Genomic DNA, 22,126 nt, shown 5'->3' on the forward strand with positions numbered 1-22,126 from the left:
ACCAGGAAGCAAGGAAGCCTTAACTTGCCTTGGCCCAGTGGCTACACCCTTGGACAATGGACTTTGATTCTAAGGGAGTGTGCACCTAAGAAAACCTAAGGCCCACAGGCCACAAGTGGCCCGTGGGGGTCGTTTCACTGGCCCATGGACCCCCGCCACCCACTCAATCGGCTCCTGTGTGCTGCGCTAAGCCGGCGTGGAGCAGAGTGGGACCACCTTCCGTGATGCTGGCTGGCTTCCCATTGGTTGCAGGAAGCTCTTGCAGCCAATGGGAAGCTGCGCATGCCTCCTCCGCACCAGAAGGAGCACCGGAAATAGCATTTACGCATGCACACGCGCACACTCTGGCCCACTGTGGTGTCTGCGGGACTGTGAACCGGCCCAAGCCACAAAAACTTTTCTGACCCCTGGGTTAAGGCCCCACAATAATATATTTATGCGGTAAAATAAAAAAATTCCTTCAGTAGCACCTTAAAGACCAACTAAGTTTTTATTTTGGTATGAGCTTTCGTGTGCATGCACACTTCTTCTTCTTCTGAAGAAGTGTGCATGCACACGAAAGCTCATACCAAAATAAAAACTTAGTTGGTCTTTAAGGTGCTACTGAAGGAATTTTTTTATTTTACTTCGATCCAGACCAACACGGCTACCTACCTGTAACCATATTTATGCGGGTTAAGGCCCCACAAAGTCAATGTGAAAAGATTAAGCAGAGTCGTCAGTGACGGGACCTAACGGTCAGGGGTACCTTTACCTTTACCTTTTGGCAGGTGGCTGGGATGCAGAACTGCCTCTCTATTTCCCTCTGTGATAGAGAATGATAGAGAAGAGAGAGAGAGGCAGTTCTGCGTCCCAGGTTGCCTCAGTCAGGGACAGAAGTTAGGGAGAGAGAGGAGAGAGGAGGGAGAGAGACAACCAGTGTCTCTTTCCAGCTGACAGGTGTGCTGAATGCTTCAGCATTCCTTGACTCATCATCACTGTCCTTTCAGACCACACTAGTTAGCTTTCCTCATTTCAGCCTGCTTTGGCTGGGAAAAGCCATTAGGATGACTGAATGTGTGAAACCAAGCCCTTTGAAGTGTGTGTGCTTTTATATAATCTGTATTAAATATTTTATTGGGTTACAAAAATAGGCGCATTGCCCCTGTTGCAAATTGGTTTTGTTTGATGCGAGACACTGATGTATAAGGTGGGGGGTAAACCTACATTCTTTTACTTAGTGTAAGTGTGAGGTTTTTGTGTCAGGATCACTTGGGTAGGAAGGAAAGGAAGGAAGGAAAAGGGGGAGAAAGGGACAGCAAGGAAGGAGGAGGGAGAGAGGGGAATCACAGTCCCTGCCAGTGAGGCCCCACACCCCAGTCCAGTTGCTGCCATGGTGCCGGATCACGTGACCTGCCCCACACCACACCATCATGACGTTGCAATGTGATGTCATGACATTGCAGTGCCGTCATGGAGCACGCTGGGCCCCCACAGTGTGGGGCCCAAGTCAACACCCATGGTGTGTAGCTTATCATCCTTTCTGCAATAGTGCTATCCACATATTACTCATCATAGGGCGTAACTGTGTAGGGAGAAGAGTAGGGCCAGACTTTTAGCCCAGATCTCTCCCTTCCCCTGCTGCTTGCTTAGGGTTTGTTTAGGATTGCGGCTTTAGAATGGTAGGCAAATTGTAATCTCTCATATTGACAATTTACGCAGCTTAGCAGTAGAATAGAGTCACACCCTCTGGCTATACTCTGATAGAAATATCATTATGATATTGGCGATACTTTTGTTCAATAATGATGTAAAATCACTATCAAAGAGACTCTGACATTTTCCTGCAGGCCCATGTTATGCACCCATAGTCATACCTGCCAAGTCTTCCGCTGAAAAATGCGGGATCAGCAGCAGCGCGGCACCGGAAGTTGCGTAGAAGCAACTTCCGGGGTCTCTCCGACCATGTGTGGGCGCCGGAAATAGGGCAGAGCGGCACCGGAAGTCGGTTCTACGCATGCCCAGCAGCCACTTCCAGTGCCGCTCTGCCCTATTTCCGGTGCCCACACATGGTCAGAGCAGCACCCAAAATGGAGGCTCCGCGGCAGGTAGGAAATCCGGGGAATTTCTGGGATTTTTCTCAATTCGGGAGAAAAGTGGGAAACGGATTAAAATCCAGGGTTTCCCGCGAAAAACGGGATACTTGGCAGCTAAGCCCATAGTGCCTGTTGACTTGAGGAATATACACAAGTAAAATGATTTGTCCCAGTTATTCGTATTACACTTCAGAAGGCTGATTTACATGACCCCAACTTTTCAGAAGCTGGTTGGAACCCACTGGGCAGCTCCTAGCTGTTCAAATTCACCAAAGAAACAGGAGAGAATGGTATCCCCAAGTCTCATCACCTTACCGTCTCCCAAATAGGTGATTGCAAAAGCAGCCTAAAAGTGAGGATGCAGAGCTTTAAAATCTGCAGAGCCCCCAAATGGTGAATTGGTGAGATTGCAAGAGTGGTATGGCCTCTCTTCCAACTCTCTCCCCTTATATCTGTGAGAGAGCTGGGTAACATGTTATGCATCTTATGCCAGTCATTGGATATGCAACTAAAAATGGCATCCCCACAATGAATGCTCCCCTCCATGTGTCACATGGCGAGGTAAGGTATCAGCCACTCCCTCAATATGCCATCAAGATGGAGGATTAATACTGGAAACCATACCTGCCAAGTTGCTGTCCGAGAAATAAGGGACTGCGCCGGAAGTAGCAGGCCGGAAGTAGCGCTGCCGCCATTTTGGAACTGGGCGGAGCATGCTCAGAAGTGACTTTTGATGCTGCTTTGCCCAGTTCCAAAATGGCCGCCGTGCCAGAAGTCGCACTGCAGCCATTTTGGAACTGGGCAGAGCAGCATCAAAAGTCGCTTCTGAACATGCTCCACCCAGTTCCAAAATGGCTGCCGCGCCAGATTAAACCGGGGAAAAACAAAAAACTCCATTTTTTCAGCTAAGAACAGCTGAAAAAACGGGGATTTCCCGGAGAATACGGGAGATTTGGCAGCTATGACTGGAAACTGTTGCCCTGTCTGTCCATGTGAATAACCCTTCAGTGTCAAAACAGCAGGCTAGGTCAGTGATTCCTAAACATGTAGGGCATTTCAAAGAATGTAGGCTTATCTTTGCGAGTTTGTAGTGGTTTACATTGTTACCACTTTCTGCCATCTCTGCAAGCTAATCCCATTTGGGAATCACTGTCCTAGGTTGGTTGCATTTTCTCTGTTGTTTCTCTTACCTTTGCCTCGGCAAGCTGATGAATGGCTGCTTATGGCACCTCTTACTAAGGCTAAAGAGCTTGTGGACAATTTTCTGCGCCTTGAGGAACAGCTGTTTCGTGCTGGTTTCCAGTTGCTCATAGCGATGCTGGAAATTTGAATCCATTGTCCACAAGTGCATAATGGCTGACGTGTTGAGGAAATAGTTCATGGGCAGCCTTTTCATAAAGAACTTGAATTCATCTGCAAAAACGGCAAAATTCAACACTCTTTTAAGATACGCTTCTGTGAGCCTTTGTGCAGCAAAACAACACTTACCTCTAGCTTGTGTCCATTTTTATCACTTTGATTTGTCACCCTTAACGGACAGTAGTACAGCAGGCAAATGCAATATTCTTAAAGGTTGTACACAGCATAAATATTAATGCAACATGAGCTTTTCAGAAGCGCATAGGCCTGCTTCCTGTTGCTTCACATTTGACAAATTGAGCATGGCTTCATTAGGCTTGCAACTCTATCCAGTCTTTCTTGGGAGGAAGTACCCAGGGCAATCAGTAAGGCTTACGTCAGAGTAAATATACCTGGGATTGTGCTGTATGCCTCCCTCATTCAAATATAAGAGCTGATGTAACTCAGCGGCGATACCTGTCTACTGGGGAAAGGGATACACTTGGGCATTTTGAGTACAAAATGGTCTTGTAACCTTCTCCTCTTGAGATGGTTCCTTCACTTCAAAAGATCTTATGTCTCCCAGGTTGTAATGAGTATTACTCTGAAGATCAATTGGTAGAGCATGAGACTCTTAATTGCAGGGTAATGGGTTTGAACTCCACGTTGGGCAAAACATTCCCGCACTGCAGGGGGTTGGACTAGGTGACACTTCCAACTTTACGATTCTATGATTCTAATTTATAATGTGGTAGAGTAACCCTACTGAATTTGGGGGCCCTGGCCACCTCCCAGTACGTTTCTGAGCACAATTCAAAGTGTCGGTGCAGCAGTTAATATTAACTCCAACTAATCCAGAATGCGGCAGCTAGATTGGTGACTGGGAGTGGCCGCCGACACCACATAACACTGGTCTTGAAAGACCTACATTGGCTCCCAGTATGTTTCCGAGCCCAATTCAAAGTGTTGGTGCTGACCTTTAAAGCCCTAAATGGCCTCGGTCCAGTATACCTGAAGGAGTGACTCCACCCCCATCGTCCAGCCCCGACATTGAGGTCCAGTGCCAAGGGCCTTCTGGTGGTTCCCTCACTGAAAGAAGCAAAGTTTCAGGGAACCAGGCAGAGGGCCTTCTCAGTAGTGGCGCCCGCCCTGTGGAACACCCTCCCATAAGATATCAAGGAAATAAACAACTATCTGACTTTTAGAAGACATCTGAAGGCAGCCCTGTTTAGGGAAGGTTTTAATGTTTGATGTTTTATTGTGTTTTTAATATTATGTTGGGAGCAGCCCTGAGTGGCTGGTGAAACCCAGCCAGATGGGCGAGGTATAAATAATAATAATAATAATAATAATAATAATAATAATAATAGTAATAATATCCCCCAAATTCCCTGAATTTGCTACTAGCTTGAATATTCCAATATTTTTCTGTCAAGGGCTCCATTACCTTGGGTGTAATCAGGGGTGGGGGCTGCAAATAAAAGGACGATGTAGCTGGAGCCAAAAGTGGGCAGGATCAGAACAAAAAAATGAGTGGGTTCAGAACCTAGAGTGGGTGGGGGCCACCTCTTTTCACTCTCTTTCTACCACTCTTTCCTGTATGTGGTGCCGTCAGGGCTGTCTTAAGTATATTTGGCGCCCTGGCGCCGTGGTGCGACGTATCCCTCTGGCGTCCCCTCCCCCCCGTTTCCCAGTGTGGCGGGCGAGCGCAGCTCTGCGGCGGGCGGGCACAGCTGCGCGGCGCCCTCTGGTGGGTGGGCGCCCTGGCGCCCTGCGCCACCCGGCCTGGCCATAGGGCCTGGCCTGGGTGCCGTTCACCACTGTCTCGAGAAAACCTTATTCATGCCACACACAACCTCTTAACTGCTATCAATTTTCCACTGCAGAATTGTTTCATTTTTTTATAATTGCTAGACACCCTGACAGTTTCCCCTGATTTATCAATGCTTTAGCAATTTAAAAGCTCAGAGACGTAGAGGTAATTAGGCTCACTTCCTTCACAAGGCTGTTGCAAGGAGCCTGTCTGAGGATTCACATGGAGTCCACCCAACTTTGCCTCCTGGTTGCCACTGCCACTTCTGGGAGAGGGACAGGCTCATGGGAATTACTGTTCCTTTTCCCCATCCCTCTCGCTGCTTGCTTGCTTGGAGAAGGCTGGCAACAAGCAAGGAGGGTAGCATCAGAGCCAGGAGGCTCCAAGGATTCATTGTGGGTCGCCTTCTGGAGCATGGCTGATGATGCCAAATCCTGGTGCTAGCCCAGATTACCAAGAAGTGTATGCAAAACAAATTGAATATCTGAGTGGACGATTTATAAATATGAAGAGTTGTATCTAGTAGAGACATTGGGATTAATGGGCCTAAGTTGGTCATTCTTTTTAATGAATCTTCTCTGAGTAGGGCAAATATTGGTTACAACCTAATAATAATAATAATAATAATAATGTGGTTTTAGAGTTTAGAAAAAATGCAAGGAAGCTCAACTATGGAATTAACTACTAGTAACAGCCACCAATTTGGATGGCTTTAAAAGGGAGATACAAGCACTACTGTGCTCGTGCCCTACTTTCAGCCATCCCATAATTCTATAATCTTGCAGTGACGTGCCAAAGGAACCTTCACTATCTCCACTTACTTGTTCAAGAACAACATGCAATGTACAAAGTTGGTGTGCTGTTTATATGTGATAAGAAAGGTTTGCATTATATTCTCTTGCAGTACAAAACCGGGGGGGGGGGGGGTGGGAGCAGGAGGGAAGGTTGCTAAGAAGAGAACTTGCTAACTCTTAATGAAATCATGTCCTGTATTCTTTTCTAATGAATATCACATTGTATCCAGAGTAATGAGAGATAAGGCTACTGTGAAGTCACAGTGCTTTGCAAGAGAGAGAGAGAGAGACAGAGAGAAAAGGCGGTGGCGGAGGGAGAGAACGGTATTTGTCTCATATCTTAAACTGACACATTTCATGAGCTGTGAAACTGCAACACGAGTTCTTACTGTTCAAGGATTATTAAATTTATTGTACTCTAATCAGCAAAATGCACAGGTATCCTTTGGAATGTGATTAAGGGCCTAGGCAGGAATGAGGGCAAGAAAAGAAGTTAACTAGAACTACCCTGATATCTGTTGGAACTCAAACTCTGCCAAGAATGCAAGCTCCAACAAATTCCTCAATTGCCTCATGGACAATTTCATTCCCCAGTAGGTAGAAGATGCAAGAAGGGGATCACCTATCTTGGACCTATCACCAACAGAGAGGAACTGATTGACAAAGTGGAAGTCGTAGGAACCTTGGGAGGAAGTGATTGTATCCTCTTGGGTTTCATGACACAGAGGCAAGGAAAAGCTCAGTATAGTCAGACACAAAATCTGGGCTTTAAGAAAGCCGATTTAAAAAATCTAAGGAACTAATGGATGAGATCCCATGATAAAAAAATACTTGAAGGGAAGGGAGTCCAACATGGATGACAGTTTCTTAATGGTGAAATACTGAAGGCACAAATGCAGACAATTCCAACAAGAAATAATACATCACCAACAGGCAAAAATACAGCAGAAACACAGCAAGTAGCATGGATGCCAGGAAGAAAATTGTAAATGGAAAGGCAAGGCAAAATGTCAGGCACAGACCCCAGAAACTAGGAAGTGAGGCATCACACAAAAGGAATGTGGGTAGCTTGCATAGTTCATAGCAACTGACATGACCTTGGCCAATCAGACCAAGGTCTACAGAACTGAGTGCACATGCTACTTCACCACAGAGGGCTCCAGACCCAATTAGTGAAGCTTCATCTTGACCTTGGATACCCCGCTTCACTCGTGCAAGCTATGAGATCTCATACAATTAGTGAGAAAGAAACGGCTTTCTCATGAGGTCCCTTCTTCACCCAGAAAAAGGCTTTGGGAGAAGGCCAGAACAGAAAAAGCTGATTTTCTTGACACTACACTTTCCAAATATTAGGATAGAATGGGAAAGTGCAGTTTGCTACACAACATAAATGGAAACTCCAAACCTGCCTCCCCCTATGTTCAGTGGAGAGGGAAAATGCATGAGCTATACCTTTAAAACACCTTTAAAACACACTATCCTCTTCAATGTGTTGTGCATAGCTGCCAAGTTTTCCCTTTTCTTGCGAGGAAGCCTATTCAGCATAAGGGAAAATCCCTGTAAAAAAAGGGATAACTTGGCAGCTATGGTGTTGTGGGCACTGTAGTTTGTTAAGGGTTGCTGGGAAATATAATCTACAGTGCCCATAATTATGTGAGTGGAGTCAACAGTTAGCAACTGATTCCATGATGCACTACTAATATGCTAACAATTTGACCCATGCATCTAGGGTATCAAGCCCTATTGCAGAATGTCCAGGAGCCTTTCCCAGCTACCAACCATCCCTTCGCCCCAGTAAGCTTGAGAAGTGGCAAAGAGGACTCCAGCAAACATTGAAAAGGGATTTAAGAATTTTCTTCGCACCAGACTCAATCCACAGCATGGATTAATTTGTGAACTTCTACCAGGTGTCTGGTAGAATTCATCTGTTTACTCTGGATTTTTAAAAAAGTGGATAGGGAAGGTCTGCTTATTGCTACAAAGAATTAACATTTGATAATTGATTTGAACTCCAGTCCTACATTGAATAACATCATTTCAGCTACGAACGCTTGGGAGTGTCTGTGTTTTACTGATTCATCTCGTGAAGACAAAGTGGAAGATGGCTGTTCTTGGATTTAACAATTGGTGGTAAATATAGCTCTGTGTAAAATGTACTTTGCATTAGCCCTGTCAAAATCAGCATTTTAAAGTGGCTGCCTAGGCAGCAATCTAAATGGCCTTGTCTGTCACTTTGCACAATGCTAAGAAAAACTCCAGCGATATTTTCCTGCCTTATTATTGTAGCCAAAGGATGTAGCCAAAGGATGCTTACCCAAGCTCTGTTTGAATAACAGATGAATAAACACTGACAGAGAATAGAGTGCAAAAGGAGAAAATATTCTATTATGAATTTCAATTTCTTTCAGTCTTGTCAGTCAAGATATCATATGCTTCCCTGGATGTAAAAAACATCATAAATACTCCGTAGCATGTGGGGCCTCCCAAAGAATGCTGCAATACATCTCCACTGTGGCTCATTCAAGGTTCCAGCCAGTCATGCCCTCCCCCAGGAAACTATTTCTGCCTCCCTGGTTCCATTTCCCTTTTCCAAATGACATTTTACATTTGTTTAGCCAAGTATGTCCTGTCCACATTGGGCTGTTGGGGGCGGTGGCTGCATAGGTGCCAAGTTCCGGATTGAAAAATCCGGGATCAGCAGCGGCACCGGAAGTTGCTTCAACGCACTTCCGGAAGTGTGTAGAAGCGACTTCCGGTGCCGGCGTGGCACCAAAAGAACATGGCCGCCAGCGGGAGCTCCGTAATCCGGGGGAATACGGGGTATTTTGCCATTCGGGACACCTGCGGGAAACGGTAAGAAAATACGGGGGGTTTCCCGGGGAAAACGGGGTACTTGGCAGCTATGGGTGGCTGTGTAAGTGCTTCTTCAGCCTTAACAAAATGTGGTGGGTTAGGTTTTGTGTTTGTTTATTTGTTTTATTTCTACAAGCTTTGAAATTTTCCTGATATGCCTCCCTTCTTTCTCAGTGGTCCTGTTTCGACTCCATTTCTGTCACCACTCACTAGTTCAGTTTGCTATTAAAAGGAAGTGATATAGAGAGAGATCACATATTCTACGGGGTAGCGAAATTTGTACAGGCAGAACTAGAAAAAAGGTTAATTCTGCCATAAAGATTTGAACAAATTCAGCATTTTTCAAGATCTCCCAGAAACAGACATTGGCCAGGATCCAGAGATATGCTTTGAGTGTGTCCAATTGGAGATTTTTTTTGGGGGGGAGGGGTAGCTCTCCTCCCATTAAATTGGATTGACACAAACATACATATCACCATCATCAATATTATAAACTGCTTTTGAAACACCTCTTAGTGTCAAGTGGGCTGTGCCATAGAGCATGGCAGACAGTCACATCAATGCAAAGCTGCCTTTGCAGCACAGAGAGTGGCTTTGCTCTTTGGATATTAGCCGCTATTCCTACAAGAGCAAATCCTGATGATGAATGGCAATGGCCAAAGCCACAAGCAAGCTGTACATTAACTTGGAGCGCGTGCTCTCCATTCTAGGATTCATGAGATTAATTGCTGGAAGCAAGAGAGCATGATGTACAGCGGGCACAAGGTACTGACCTCTTGACCAGGCAAGACCAGAAGTTCAGGCACTTACCAAGACTCACCAACCCAGAGGTTTTATGCTACATGCTCCTTTCTTTCTTTCTCTGAGCAGTGCATGAAGATAAAGTATTAACCAGCTGGGACACGGGGCCCTCTTGCTGAGCAAAGCTTTATTCTTCATGGTATGGCCTTTATAACATCTATCAGTGACTACTTGTAATGGTGAAGGCTAAGCTGTGTCTCCATGGACTATAGATGCAATGCTCTGCATCCATGCTTCTGAATCCCAGTTACTGGGAGCTGCAGAGGGGAGATCTTATGCTCAGATCCTGATTTGCAGGTTTCCCACAGGTATCCGGTTAGCTCCTGTGAAAACAGGATGCTGGACCAAATGGGCCACTGGCCTGGTCCAGCAATCTCTTCTTATGTTCTTATGTGATGTGGCTGGTCAGATTTGGTGCAAATCCTCTGCCATATCATTTCCAACAATCATCTTCCACAGGTTTCAGTTCTCCCACATATATTGGTACCCTGGTTGTCGAACGGCTTGGCTCCTGATCAAATCGGCTCCCAAACGCCGCAAAACCGGAAGTGAGTTTTCTGGTTTGCAAACGTTTTTTGGAAGCCAAACGTCCAACGCGGCTTCCATGGTTTCCGATTGAGTGCAGGGTGCAGGGAAGCCACACCTTAGTTTTCTAACGTTTTCAGAAGCCGAACGGACTCCCAGAATGGATTGAATTCAACAACCGAGGTACCACTGTACACTATCAACAAAGTGGGGTGTTACTAAAGTGATGTACAAAACAAGCTTCTCCCTTCAAATGCTGGCTGCTCGAATTATTCACTAAATAGTCCAAGAGATCAGTGGCTAAATCATAAATGGCACCACTATCTTTGCAGCGTCTAAAGAACTCAAGGTCTGTGTCTTTAAATTAATGATCTGGCAATGGTCAACAATGCAATTCCATCTTCTGCCTGGGGATGCAAAGGGTTTATTATAACTCTGGCAATTATATAACTCTTCACATATATGTGTAAGGCATGGAGATTATTTCAACAAAAGTAGCTGCCACAACATTACAAAAGTCCCTGAATGATATTTATGTTTTAAAACACCCCCCCACCCCCACTACTATATTCTTAAGCATATGTGATATGGTGACTGCAATTATTCCTTTCATTTTCTTTTCCAAAACAACAATAGGCATCCAATTAAAATAATTAACACATTTTTTTTTAGCATAAAGGTTTAAAAGTAAAAAGTAAAGGACCCCTGGATGGTTAAGTCCAGTCAAAGGTGACTATGGGGTTACGGCGCTCATCTCACTTCAGGCCGAGGGAGTTGGCATTTGTCCGCAGAAAGATTTCCAGGTCATGTGGCCAGCATGACTAAACTGCTTCTGGTGCAATGGAAAACCATGATGGAAACTAGAGCGCATAGAAACACCATTTTATCTGCAATGGTAGCAGTTTCTCCAATGATCCCAGACAACATGTGTTCAATGAGGTTCTGCCTTGATATTTTTTGGGTGTCATTGTAGAAATTTAGGAGAGATGTGCGACTTTAAAAAATGCAGAACCTCACATTTCCAAACAGCTAGAAAAGCAATGCTAAACCCCACATACACTAAGCAAAATAGAAACATTGCCACCCGATCCCATCGCCACCCACCCTCCCCATCTACCTCTTTTTCCCTTTTCTTCTCAATGTCTCAACAAATGAAACTGATTTGTAAAAACGTTACGAGAGACATTGCACATATTTTTTGTAAATCAAGAAAATCTTTAATAAAAAAAGCAATGCTTTAAAAGGCCACATATTTATTGCTACATTCCAGTGAATTTCAGTTGTCCGTGATGCATTATTTAATTTCTCTGAAGACAAAAGGACTTCCTATGAGAAATATACATATACTGAAAACAACAAAAATATGTCAGCTTGAAATGGGCTTATTCTTTTTGTGGAAAAATGCAGTGAAGCTGAACTTTAAACTTCTTTCTATAAATCATTTAATCCTTTCACTGAAACCCTTTGCTATCTGTAGAGGTCTGCGTATAGAAAGTGAAGTCACAGATTTGTTCTGAGATTTGGTTGGGGGGGGGAATTATATTACATTTGGATCCTGCATAGTTGTTCTGTATATAATATAAAGATAAAATGCTTGTTGTTGCTGTTGTTGCTTAGTCGTTTAGTCGTGTCCGACTCTTCATGACCCCATGGACCAGAGTACGCCAGGCAGTCCTGTCTTCCACTGCCTCCCACAGTTTGGTCAGACTCATGTTGGTGGCTTCGAGAACACTGTCCAACCATCTCGTCCTCTGTCGTCCCCTTCTCCTAGTGCCCTCAATCTTTCCCAACATCAGGGGCTTTTCCAAGGAGTCTTCTTTTCTCATGAGGTGGCCAAAGTACTAGAGCCTCAGCTTCAGGATTTGTCCTTCCAGTGAGCACTCAGGGCTGATTTCCTTCAGAATGGATAGGTTTGATCTTCTTGCAGTCCATGGGACTTTCAATAGTCTCCTCCAACACCATAATTCAAAAGATATAACGCTAGAGTGGTCTAAATTCATTTCAGCTCACTTTTAAACTTTGTTCTGTTCTGAGAAGATAGATGGAGGTTTTACACAGGATTTTGCCCAAACTACAATTTTCGGCAAACCAACCTGATTCACGCTTCCCAGATAGATATGTGGTTTCGTACAAATTTATCTTTCAGTTTTCCCACTTCTCTGAATTTTGTGGTACAATTTTTGGATCGAAAAACATACCCAAATGGAAAAAGGATATTATAGGTCAATATGCATACAAAATACACAAATTGGGGAAAATGTGGAAAAAATGCATTTAAAAATCTGGTTTTTAATAGGGGTTTTTTTTTAAGTGGTACTTTGATAAAGCAATATGCTATCTGAATGCATGCAAAACTGAAACAGACTGGAATCAAATGATCCACCCATCCCAGATATTAGAATAATGGTGTGAAATCAATTCATGTGTTGTACAATAGCTCAAATAGCCAGGTGGTGGTGGTGGGGGGGGGGAGGAGGATTGAGACCATTGCAAATGGGGAGGGGGGGTGATAATTTCCCCCCTCCCACTAGCATACTCCCTTAAAAAAAAACCCACCCTATAGATACTATTAGCCTTGGGGTGGAAAAAGGGTTTTCTACTAAAACAGCTTCGGGTGCTTGAGTTTCAATCAGGATCACAATTAGTTTTTTGTAAAAAAAACAACCCCCCCCCGAAACCAACCTTCTCACATGCTACAATCACACGTCTTTGGGCATCCCTGCAGCAGCTATTTAGGTGTAAAAAAATAAGCACATTGATTATGCTCTTGCAGTTAATATACCATGCAGTTTCACTTATAACACATCTCCCTAGGAAAGGAGAAGGTTTAAACGTAACCAACCTCCTTATCTGTGGCTAATGAGCCCTACCTCATTCACAGCCTTTTTTTTATGTAGCTGGGGGGAGGGGGAGATCATTGCTGCTGCATGACCTCCCCCCCCCCCCCCGATCTCTCATCACTGGTTGCCTGGGACTACAGCTCAGCAGATTTTAATTCATAAGTGTAATAGCCAACTAGGAAGGGAGATGCAACAGCATAGATTCTTATCTTGATGCTTTTTTTTTCTTTTTTGAAAAACAGCAGGCAAAAGCAGATTGTAATCCCCTCAAGAACAATCCTTTATTTTTACCACGTTTGCAAGAAATTATATGCTGCGAAGTACCTGGTGGACATAAGCAGGAGTCTCTCAGGTCCACCCTTCTCACCTTTCCGCTTTATTAAAGTGTCATCAAAACAGCGCCATGTTATCTTAAGCGTGCAACAACCTGTGTGACTTTTAATAAGTAGGATTGCCAGATGCGGCGCTAGCAGGTGGCCGCTAATGCTTTTAGAGATGAAAATGAGGTGATTAGATTACAGATCGTGGGTTGGTTGTGCCTTCCTATTTGGTTATGGGAAGGAAGGAATTTAAATATTGGCTCCACAAAGAAATTATATATGGTGCACCTGTTCACGTCAGTAAAACAGAGACACCTCCACAGGGGGAGATGCTCAGGGTGGGTAGGGGGACGATCGTAATTGAAGCCATGACAGCTTGGTAGATTTGACACTCCCCCCCCCACGGCCTGTTATTGATTAAATTTCTTGACAATCACACGGGGGAGTTAATTACTCAAAGGCAAATTAACACCCCTGTAAGATAATAAAGAAAACAATAATGAAGTTATGAGCTCTGAGAGTTTTATTTTTGCTGTGCTCGAAACCCAGAGAGAGAGAGAGAGAGAGAGAGAGAGAGAGAGAGAGAGAGAGAGAGAGAGAGAGAGAGAGACCATCTCTGTCTAGCTCTGGCAGCCAATGGAGTGGACTGTATTGATTCATATATTTTGTCTCAATGATTAACAAGTACCTTGAGCTGCCAGTGAATCTTCTTTTCTAGTCTCTCTCTCCCCCCCCCCTCCACTCCTTTCAATTAAGACTAGGAGTGAAGGTTGCTTTGCATATGAATGAGCTGCCTCTCTTGATTGAGGCACTGGTCTGTTCTAGTCAGAACAGTCACAAAACGTACTGTGCTGAGCAACCAAGACAGCTGCCCTCCCTTCCGAAGAGGGGGAAGAAAACACACCCTCCCTCCAATTAACCTGATGTGAACTTCAGCTATATGCTTCCAGCTTCAAAATGCAGCAAGACTGAGTTATTACCAAATCTCCTTTCCACTGGCCAGGTGGAAAGAAAGGAAATGATAGGTGGGAAGATTTGGCAAAGTTCAACAGAGCCCTAAAGACTGACCTGAGGAGTCTTCCCTCATAGGGAGAGGACAACATAGGAGGGCTGAAACGCCTCCTATATAGTCATACCTCGGTTTAAGTACACCTCGGTTTGAGTATTTTCAGTGTAAGTACTCCGCGGACCTGTCTGGAACAGATTAATCCACTTTCCATTACTTTCAATGGGAAAGTTCGCTTCAGGTTAAGTACACTTCAGGTTAAGTACGGACTTCCGGAACCAATTGCACCCATACCTCGCGTTAAGTACGCTTCAGGTTGAGTACTCCGCGGACCTGTCTGAAACAGATTAATCCACTTTCCATTACTTTCAATGGGAACGTTCACTTCAGGTTAAGTACGCTTCAGTGTAAGTACTCCATGGACCGTCTGGAACGGATTAATCCACTTTCCATTACTTTCAATGGGAAACTTTGCTTCAGGTTAAGTACGCTTCAGGTTAAGTACAGACTTCCGGAACCAATTGTGTTTGTAAACCGAGGTACCACTGTATTTGGAAGTTCCCACTCACATTGTTAAAATCACTTGGGGGTGGGCAGTGGGGTCTCCTGTACTGGTCCCACCTGCTCTGGAGTGTCCCTGTTGCCTGCACATTTCACATGTTGTGAGAGTTACTTCTGCAGCATGGTTCTAAATTGTGTTGGGAAACAGAGGTGCCAACTTGGAAAAAAAAATGGGGGGGGGAGGGGTTTCCAGGAAAGCCCATCCTGCTTAATCGATAACATGACTTGGTGCACACACACCATTTGAATGGCAATGCTCATCAACTTGGGTGTGTGTGTGCTGGCCCCCTCAAACATTTTATTGGGGGGGGCAAGACCCCTTGACCCCTAGGAGTTAGCTCCTATGTGAAGAATGCTGATAAGGCGGTTATCCTATTAATCCATGAGAAGAATGAGGAGGGTGCAATTGAAGAAGAGAATAGTTTGGATTTGATATCCCGCTTTATCACTACCCGAAGGAGTCTCAAAGCGGCTAACAATCTCCTTTCCCTTCCTCCCCCACAACAAACGCTCTGTGAGGTGATTGGGGCTGAGAGACTTCAAAGAAGTGTGACTAGTCCAAGGTCACCCAGCAGCTGCATGTGGAAGAGCGGAGACGCAAACCGGGTCCCCCAGATTACGAGTCTACCGCTCTTAAGCACTACACCACACTGGCTCTCTGAAGGAAGGGGACAGGAAGCATGGCTCCTCATCAAAGCCTATTAGTTTCTTTGATATCATATTAGGGCATTTGCACTGAAACACATTTGGCTTATTTTGAAATATTCCACACAGGATCTGGCCTGTTAAGGATTTGTTATTGAAGTGTTCTTTTATATGGCCATTATTTTATTCTAATGAAAAATTCTATATATTTAAATCAGGGGTCAGCAAACTTTTTCAGCAGGGGGCTGGTCCACTGTCCTTCAGTCCTTGTGGGGGGGGGCGGACTATATTTCTGGGGGGAAATGAACGAATTCTGTGAGGGACAGGGGATATCGCGAAGTCCCTCCCCTCCTGAGTTCAAGCCCGTCCCCGAGCAAAGGGGAAAGCAGGGAGAGTTCCGATTCCAGTGGGGAAGCAGGAAGTCGTGTCCGAGGCTCAGGCAAGGTAGAGGAGCCAGGGTCCCAGGTGGGACAGGAAGGGGCAAGCAAGGGGGGAAGACCCATCCCCCCAACTCCAGAATTACGCAGGAAGAGGAGGGGCAAGAGGATGGGTCTGCCAAAGCTTTTGTGTTGGAGAAAGACGCGCCAAAAGCCATTAGGAGGTTCTGAAACCGACTGACCACATCACTCCGTGTAAATAGCAATGACTTGAGCACTGTAAATACGCAGCACCAATAAAAGAATAAAATGCAGAGCTGCGTAGCGTCGTTACTCTGAAGTAGTCCACTCCGGCCACCGTGACAGCAACCTCCTAATCATTTTTGGGCTACTTTGGAGTTGCCGGGATGAGCGTGTCAGAGGCGGAGAAGTGGCGGCAGATCGCTGAGCAAGCCCAGCTAGAACTGCAGCAGCTGTCGCTGCAGGCGCAGGGAGAATTGAAGGCAGCTAAAGAGGAGACTAAGAAGGTCCAGGACGACCGGCTACAACTTGCGGAACAGGTGAGAGAGCTTCAGGAAAAAGAGCAGCAATTAAGGGCGGTGGCGGTAGACCTCCAAAACAAGCTGGATGCAGAGAAAAACAAGGCGGGAGGGGCACCCCAAGTCCAAGTGCTGCCAGGAAGGAGAGCTGGGACCCTAGTTAGCAAGTTCAATGGAGACCCGAAGGAATTTCAGGGCTTTGAGACTGAGATTGTGTATGCTCTTGAGCTGCACCACGATGAGTTCCCTGATGATGAGCACAGAGTAGCGTTTATTGTGGAGCACCTTACCGGGGCAGCCAGGGAGTGGCTAAGACCGTTAATTGCAACAAGGAATCCTTGCATGAAGAATGTCAAACTATTTCTAGAAGGTTTGAAAACGATGTATTCGTCCGATAGTCATATGGACCAGACTAAGGAGGAACTTCATAATTTACGCCAAGGAAATATGACAGTTCGCGCGTATTGGGCGAAATTCACCATGCTGGTGCACAGATTGGGGTGGGAACTGGGGTCCTCCCCAATGCAAGCGGCGTTCTACTTGGGGTTGCATGAGGAGGTGAAGGATGAGCTCTCGAGAGGTCCAAAGCCCAGTAATATGGATCAGCTGAGCAAAGCGGCTCTGGCGGTGGGGGTGAGACAGGAATCCCGGTGGAGCGACAAGCAAGCAACGCGCGCAAAGCGGGCTTGGTTCCCACGGTCGCAGGAGAAGCCACTCCCCCAACAACCCTTTCAAGCCACGCCTGGGGCCAGTCAGGACCAGGAACCCATGCAGATTGATAGCGCGCGCGCGCGGGCTTTTCAAACCCCAGCGGCGCCAAGACGCAAGGAGGGAAGGGGTGGGAATTGCTTTCTCTGCAACTCCCCCCAGCATCTCGTCAGAGACTGCCCACATCGCAGGGAGTGGCAAGGAAAGGCGGGAACGGTTGTGCCCTCCCCCACTGACGCAGCACCACAGCAGGCAAAAGACTTTGCAGAACGCAGAGGGCTGCTTTTCTACAAGGGTGCACTGTACCTGCCCACCACCCAGCTCAGACGTACGGTCCTCAAACAGATGCACGACAACCCAACGGCGGGGCATTTTGGAAGGGACAAGACCACTCACCTAGTCATGAGACACTTCTGGTGGCCAGGGGTGAGGGAAGATGTTCGAGACTATGTACGGGGCTGTGACACCTGCCAGCGGGCAAAGGTGGTCAGAGCAGCGCCACCAGGGTTGCTGGAGCCCTTAGCCACGCCACACAGGCCGTGGGAAGTAGTGTCCATGGACTTCATCACAGACCTGCCGTCGTCCAGGGGCAAGACCGCAGTGTTGGTGGTGGTGGACCTCATGTCCAAAATGTGCCACTTTATACCGTGTGCCAGGGCAGTCTCTGCAGAAGAGACAGCCAAACTGTTTGTTGATCACGTTTTCAGACTGCATGGATTACCTTTAAGGGTTATTTCGGATCGTGGCCGCCAATTTGTTTCCAGGTTCTGGCGGCGGCTCATGAACCTCCTGCAGGTGGAGGTCAGCTTGTCGACGGCTAGACACCCGCAGACCAACGGACAAGCGGAGAGGGTCAACGCCATTCTGCAGCAGTACCTGAGATGCTACGTCAGCCAGAGGCAAACGGACTGGGTGGATCGCCTGCCTCTAGCAGAATTTGCCTACAACAATGCAGTGCACGTCTCCACAGGGGTGTCGCCCTTTAAGGCCAATTACGGGCGCGACCTCAGATCTTTCCCAGAGAGGGAGGGGGAGGAGGAGGAGGAGGGCCCACAGGCTGAGGATTGGGCAGAGGAACTGGAGACGGTGCACCAGCAGCTCAGAGAACACTTGGAGAGGGCCAAGGAAGCGTACAAAAAGGGGGCAGATCGCCACAGGCGACAAGGGGAGGTCATCAGGGTGGGGGACAAGGTGTGGTTGTCCTCGGAGGGCCTTCCCACCAGAGGGAGGTGCAAAAAGCTGGCACCCAAAAGGCTGGGCCCCTTCACGGTCACGCAACAGGTCAACCCGGTGGCATACAGGCTGGCACTGCCAGAGGACATGAGGGTGCATCCAGTGTTTCATAGATCGCTGCTGTCGCCATACAGGGAAAGCAGCAGGCTCCGAGACAGCGAACAAACCCCCGAGGGAGGGGGGGAGAGGGAAGGCAGGGAGCAACTCAATGAGGCCACGGCCATCCTGGATTCAAGGTGGGGGGTGGGGGGACTGGAGTACCTCATGGCATGGGAGGATGCTCCACCGTCCCAAAATGAATGGGTCCCAGCCACTCAGATACAGGAGGAATTCTTGGTGGAAGAATTTCACGCCCTCTTTCCCCACAGACCCAAGCCCTGGCACATGGAAAGGGAGGGGGAGGAGGAGGAGGCACGGGAGAGCAGCTCACCATGGCGCTGGGAAGCGGAGTTTGGGGAACCAGAGGATGAGGTATGGGTGTCACCGAGATCCACCCAGTCAGAGGAAGGAGCAGATTGGCAGAACGTTTTTACCCCCACCAGCTCTGAAGCCACGGACTTTTTGGGATTCCCGTCCTCCCAGGCGGAAGGGGGGGGCTCGCAGGACTGGGGGGAGGTGTTCACACCAACGGGCTCGGAGAGCACTGAGTTCTTAGGCTTCCAGTCGTCACCGACACATGGGGGGGGCCTGGGGAGGGGTGAAGGAGAGCTTGGGAGGGGGGTGGATGTGAGGGACAGGGGATATCGCGAAGTCCCTCCCCTCCTGAGTTCAAGCCCGTCCCCGAGCAAAGGGGAAAGCAGGGAGAGTTCCGATTCCAGTGGGGAAGCAGGAAGTCGTGTCCGAGGCTCAGGCAAGGTAGAGGAGCCAGGGTCCCAGGTGGGACAGGAAGGGGCAAGCAAGGGGGGAAGACCCATCCCCCCAACTCCAGAATTACGCAGGAAGAGGAGGGGCAAGAGGATGGGTCTGCCAAAGCTTTTGTGTTGGAGAAAGACGCGCCAAAAGCCATTAGGAGGTTCTGAAACCGACTGACCACATCACTCCGTGTAAATAGCAATGACTTGAGCACTGTAAATACGCAGCACCAATAAAAGAATAAAATGCAGAGCTGCGTAGCGTCGTTACTCTGAAGTAGTCCACTCCGGCCACCGTGACAAATTCCTATGCCCCACAAATAATCCAGAGATGCATTTTAAGTAAAAGCACACATTCTACTCATGTAAAAACACTAGACAGGCCCCTAAAAAACCCAGAGATGCATTTTAAATAAAAGGGCACATTCTACTCATGTAAAAACACGCTGATTCCCGGACTGTCCACAGGCCGGATTTAGAAGGCGATTGGGCCGGATTCGGCCCCCGGGCCTTGGTTTGCCTACCCATGATTTAAATATTCCCCAATACCATTTTTTTGATTGCTAGGATTTTTTTAAATTGACAGTTGTCCCTTAGTTGTTTGGGTCTTCCATAGGATACAGCCTCTAAACATGTTTTACTGAATTTCATGTATGTTGGGTACGTGATGACCGTGTGGAGAAAGATTGTTAAGTTTGTCGATGGCACATGAGTATCCCAAGCCATTTTGCTGCCTGAGGCAAAGGACAAGGTGGTTCAAAACCTGCCTAGACTGGTAGCTGAATCTTACTTCAGCACTTGTGATGGATCAGAGTCCTTCACTGCACCTTAGGGAAGCAAGCTAGCTTAGGGGCTGCAGGGCAGACCACATGGCACACATTTCTAGCCACTTTCCACCCTTCAGAATTTGCTGAGGCAGCTGCCTCACTTTGGCTCATGGAAGAGCCTTCCCCGAGAAGAGACAGCAGCAGTCATCTCATTGGTTAAAATGGCAGCCACTGGATTTAGCCTCGGAGAAGAGACATCCTTGTAGGAAGGAGTTTGATACAGTTTCTTCTGGGAAATGTAATTTTGTTCTGCTGCAGAAGTACCATTTCAGTTCAAGACTTATTGAATGGGCTTGGAAGGAATAATTGTTTCCTGCTTCCATTTGAATTGTTTTCTGGCACAGTTAGATTTGTGGGTCCCACTTTCTTCAGTCATAACTTCTCTCTCAAGTGGTTTTCATCGATAAGGAAGGGAGGAAACTTCTGGTTTGGAATGTAATTAATGACCAGCAAATTCAACATCTCAGCTAAAAAAACAACTCAAAACCTTGTGGGTGATGGATGCTCCATCAGATTCTCTTGCATATCTCCCTGGTTAAATGGCCAATCTTGGAATCCTATTCTGAAACGCAGGACTGCAAATATCAGAAGCATTCTCCTCCAGTTCACAACAAGGAGGTTTTAATGAAAAAGTTTAATAACACCCAAACGGGCCATGAAAAGGGAGAGGGATGCAAGAAGTCTTCTACCTCTAAATCCTTTGATATAATATTCAGTCAATGGCTGTAGCAAATTGTCTTTCCTAGTAGAACTTCTTTATGAATTTTCTTTATTGCTTTAAATCCCATCAGCTTAGTCAAGCGGTTTTCGGCAAGAGAATGTTAATAATTCAATCACCGTGAAGGAGTGGGGCAAAAAAGAGAGAATGCAACGGGAGGAAAAAAAGGTAAGGTTATAGAAATATAGATTCCCCAGCTGGGTGCATGGATGCAGATTCACAGACATCAATAGAGAATTAAGCAGATTTAAACCAGTGTTAGGATGTTGGTGCTGGGTTTCAGTGAGCCTCCTGGTGTCTGAGTGAATCTGACGACGGCCCATCAATGAAAGCAAAACGCATCGGTGCTCAACAGCAGGAGACTTGCCAGTTATTAAGGAATTAAACATTGTATCCAGTGAATACAGGGACTTGAAGATAATTCACACGGAAAGCCAATTTCAGTTCAAAGGAAGTATTCTAATCGCAGTTATGAGATAAAAGTTCAGAATGGAACAAAAAATGCTTTCAGCAAAGACATGACTTGACTATAAAGGGTGAACTAGACTTGGTGATAAAAGAAGGCTTGGTGCTGAAAATGGCCACCGCCACATGGTACCCCACTCCTTTGCAATACAGTATAGAGATGGAAAGATTGTGGAACTTCTTCCTGAGGCAAACCTGATTGGCCCCCTCTTTGCTGGCTTTAGGCAAATGGGGAAACCTTTTTTTAAAAAAAAGTTTTCTAGGCCCTTGATCTTAATTCAGTGGCATAGTGTGGGTTGCCAGAGCCCAGGGCCATGCAGAGGGGTTGGGTGGAGGGAGGGAAACAGATGGAGTATGCATGCACATTCAGCTGCCTAATGGCATCTGCGTCACCCAGGAGATTGCAGCTGCAGAGATAGGAAAATAAGAGTTGTTTCATTGTCTGGAGAGGCCATTTCCTGGTTCACATGGAAAACCCATACAGCACAACTGTATGTCGAAATTTTGTGCCACTAAAAATCTGGGGCCCAGGGCAACAGCCCCTGTGCCCCCCCCCACTCCACTGCCTCAATTGATGTTTATTCCTTCTATTTTGATTGGTTTCAACCAGCACTTGCCATTGTTTAGGGAAGATTTTAATATTGGACGAATAATTGTATTTTATTATTCTGCTGGAAGCTGCCCAGAGTGGCTGGGGAAAAAATAATAAATTCTTATTCTTATTCTTATTCTAGCTCTGCTATGAACATATGAAAATGTTTAGGTTTGCTTACCTATCTTTGATGGACACAGAAGGGCTGAGAGAGATAGTGCCAGCAACAAGCCCAGTTAGTACAA

General features: G+C 46.5%; 1 protein-coding gene across 2 annotated transcripts in view; it reads right to left on the reverse strand.

Annotated features, from left to right (window-relative positions):
* Positions 1–22,126, reverse strand: part of BRINP3 (BMP/retinoic acid inducible neural specific 3) — a 247,591-nt gene that overhangs the window by 40,281 nt on the left and 185,184 nt on the right. For both annotated transcript variants that reach the window (XM_088673731.1, XM_035123029.3), the window contains exon 7: positions 3,266–3,488. In XM_088673731.1, coding sequence (XP_088529857.1) covers positions 3,266–3,488 — 223 coding nt within the window. The remainder of the gene's footprint in view (positions 1–3,265; positions 3,489–22,126) is intronic.

The sequence above is a fragment of the Zootoca vivipara genome, chromosome 7, assembly GCF_965207765.1.
Source record: "Zootoca vivipara chromosome 7, rZooViv2.hap1.1, whole genome shotgun sequence".
Classification (NCBI taxonomy): Eukaryota; Metazoa; Chordata; class Lepidosauria; order Squamata; family Lacertidae; genus Zootoca; species Zootoca vivipara.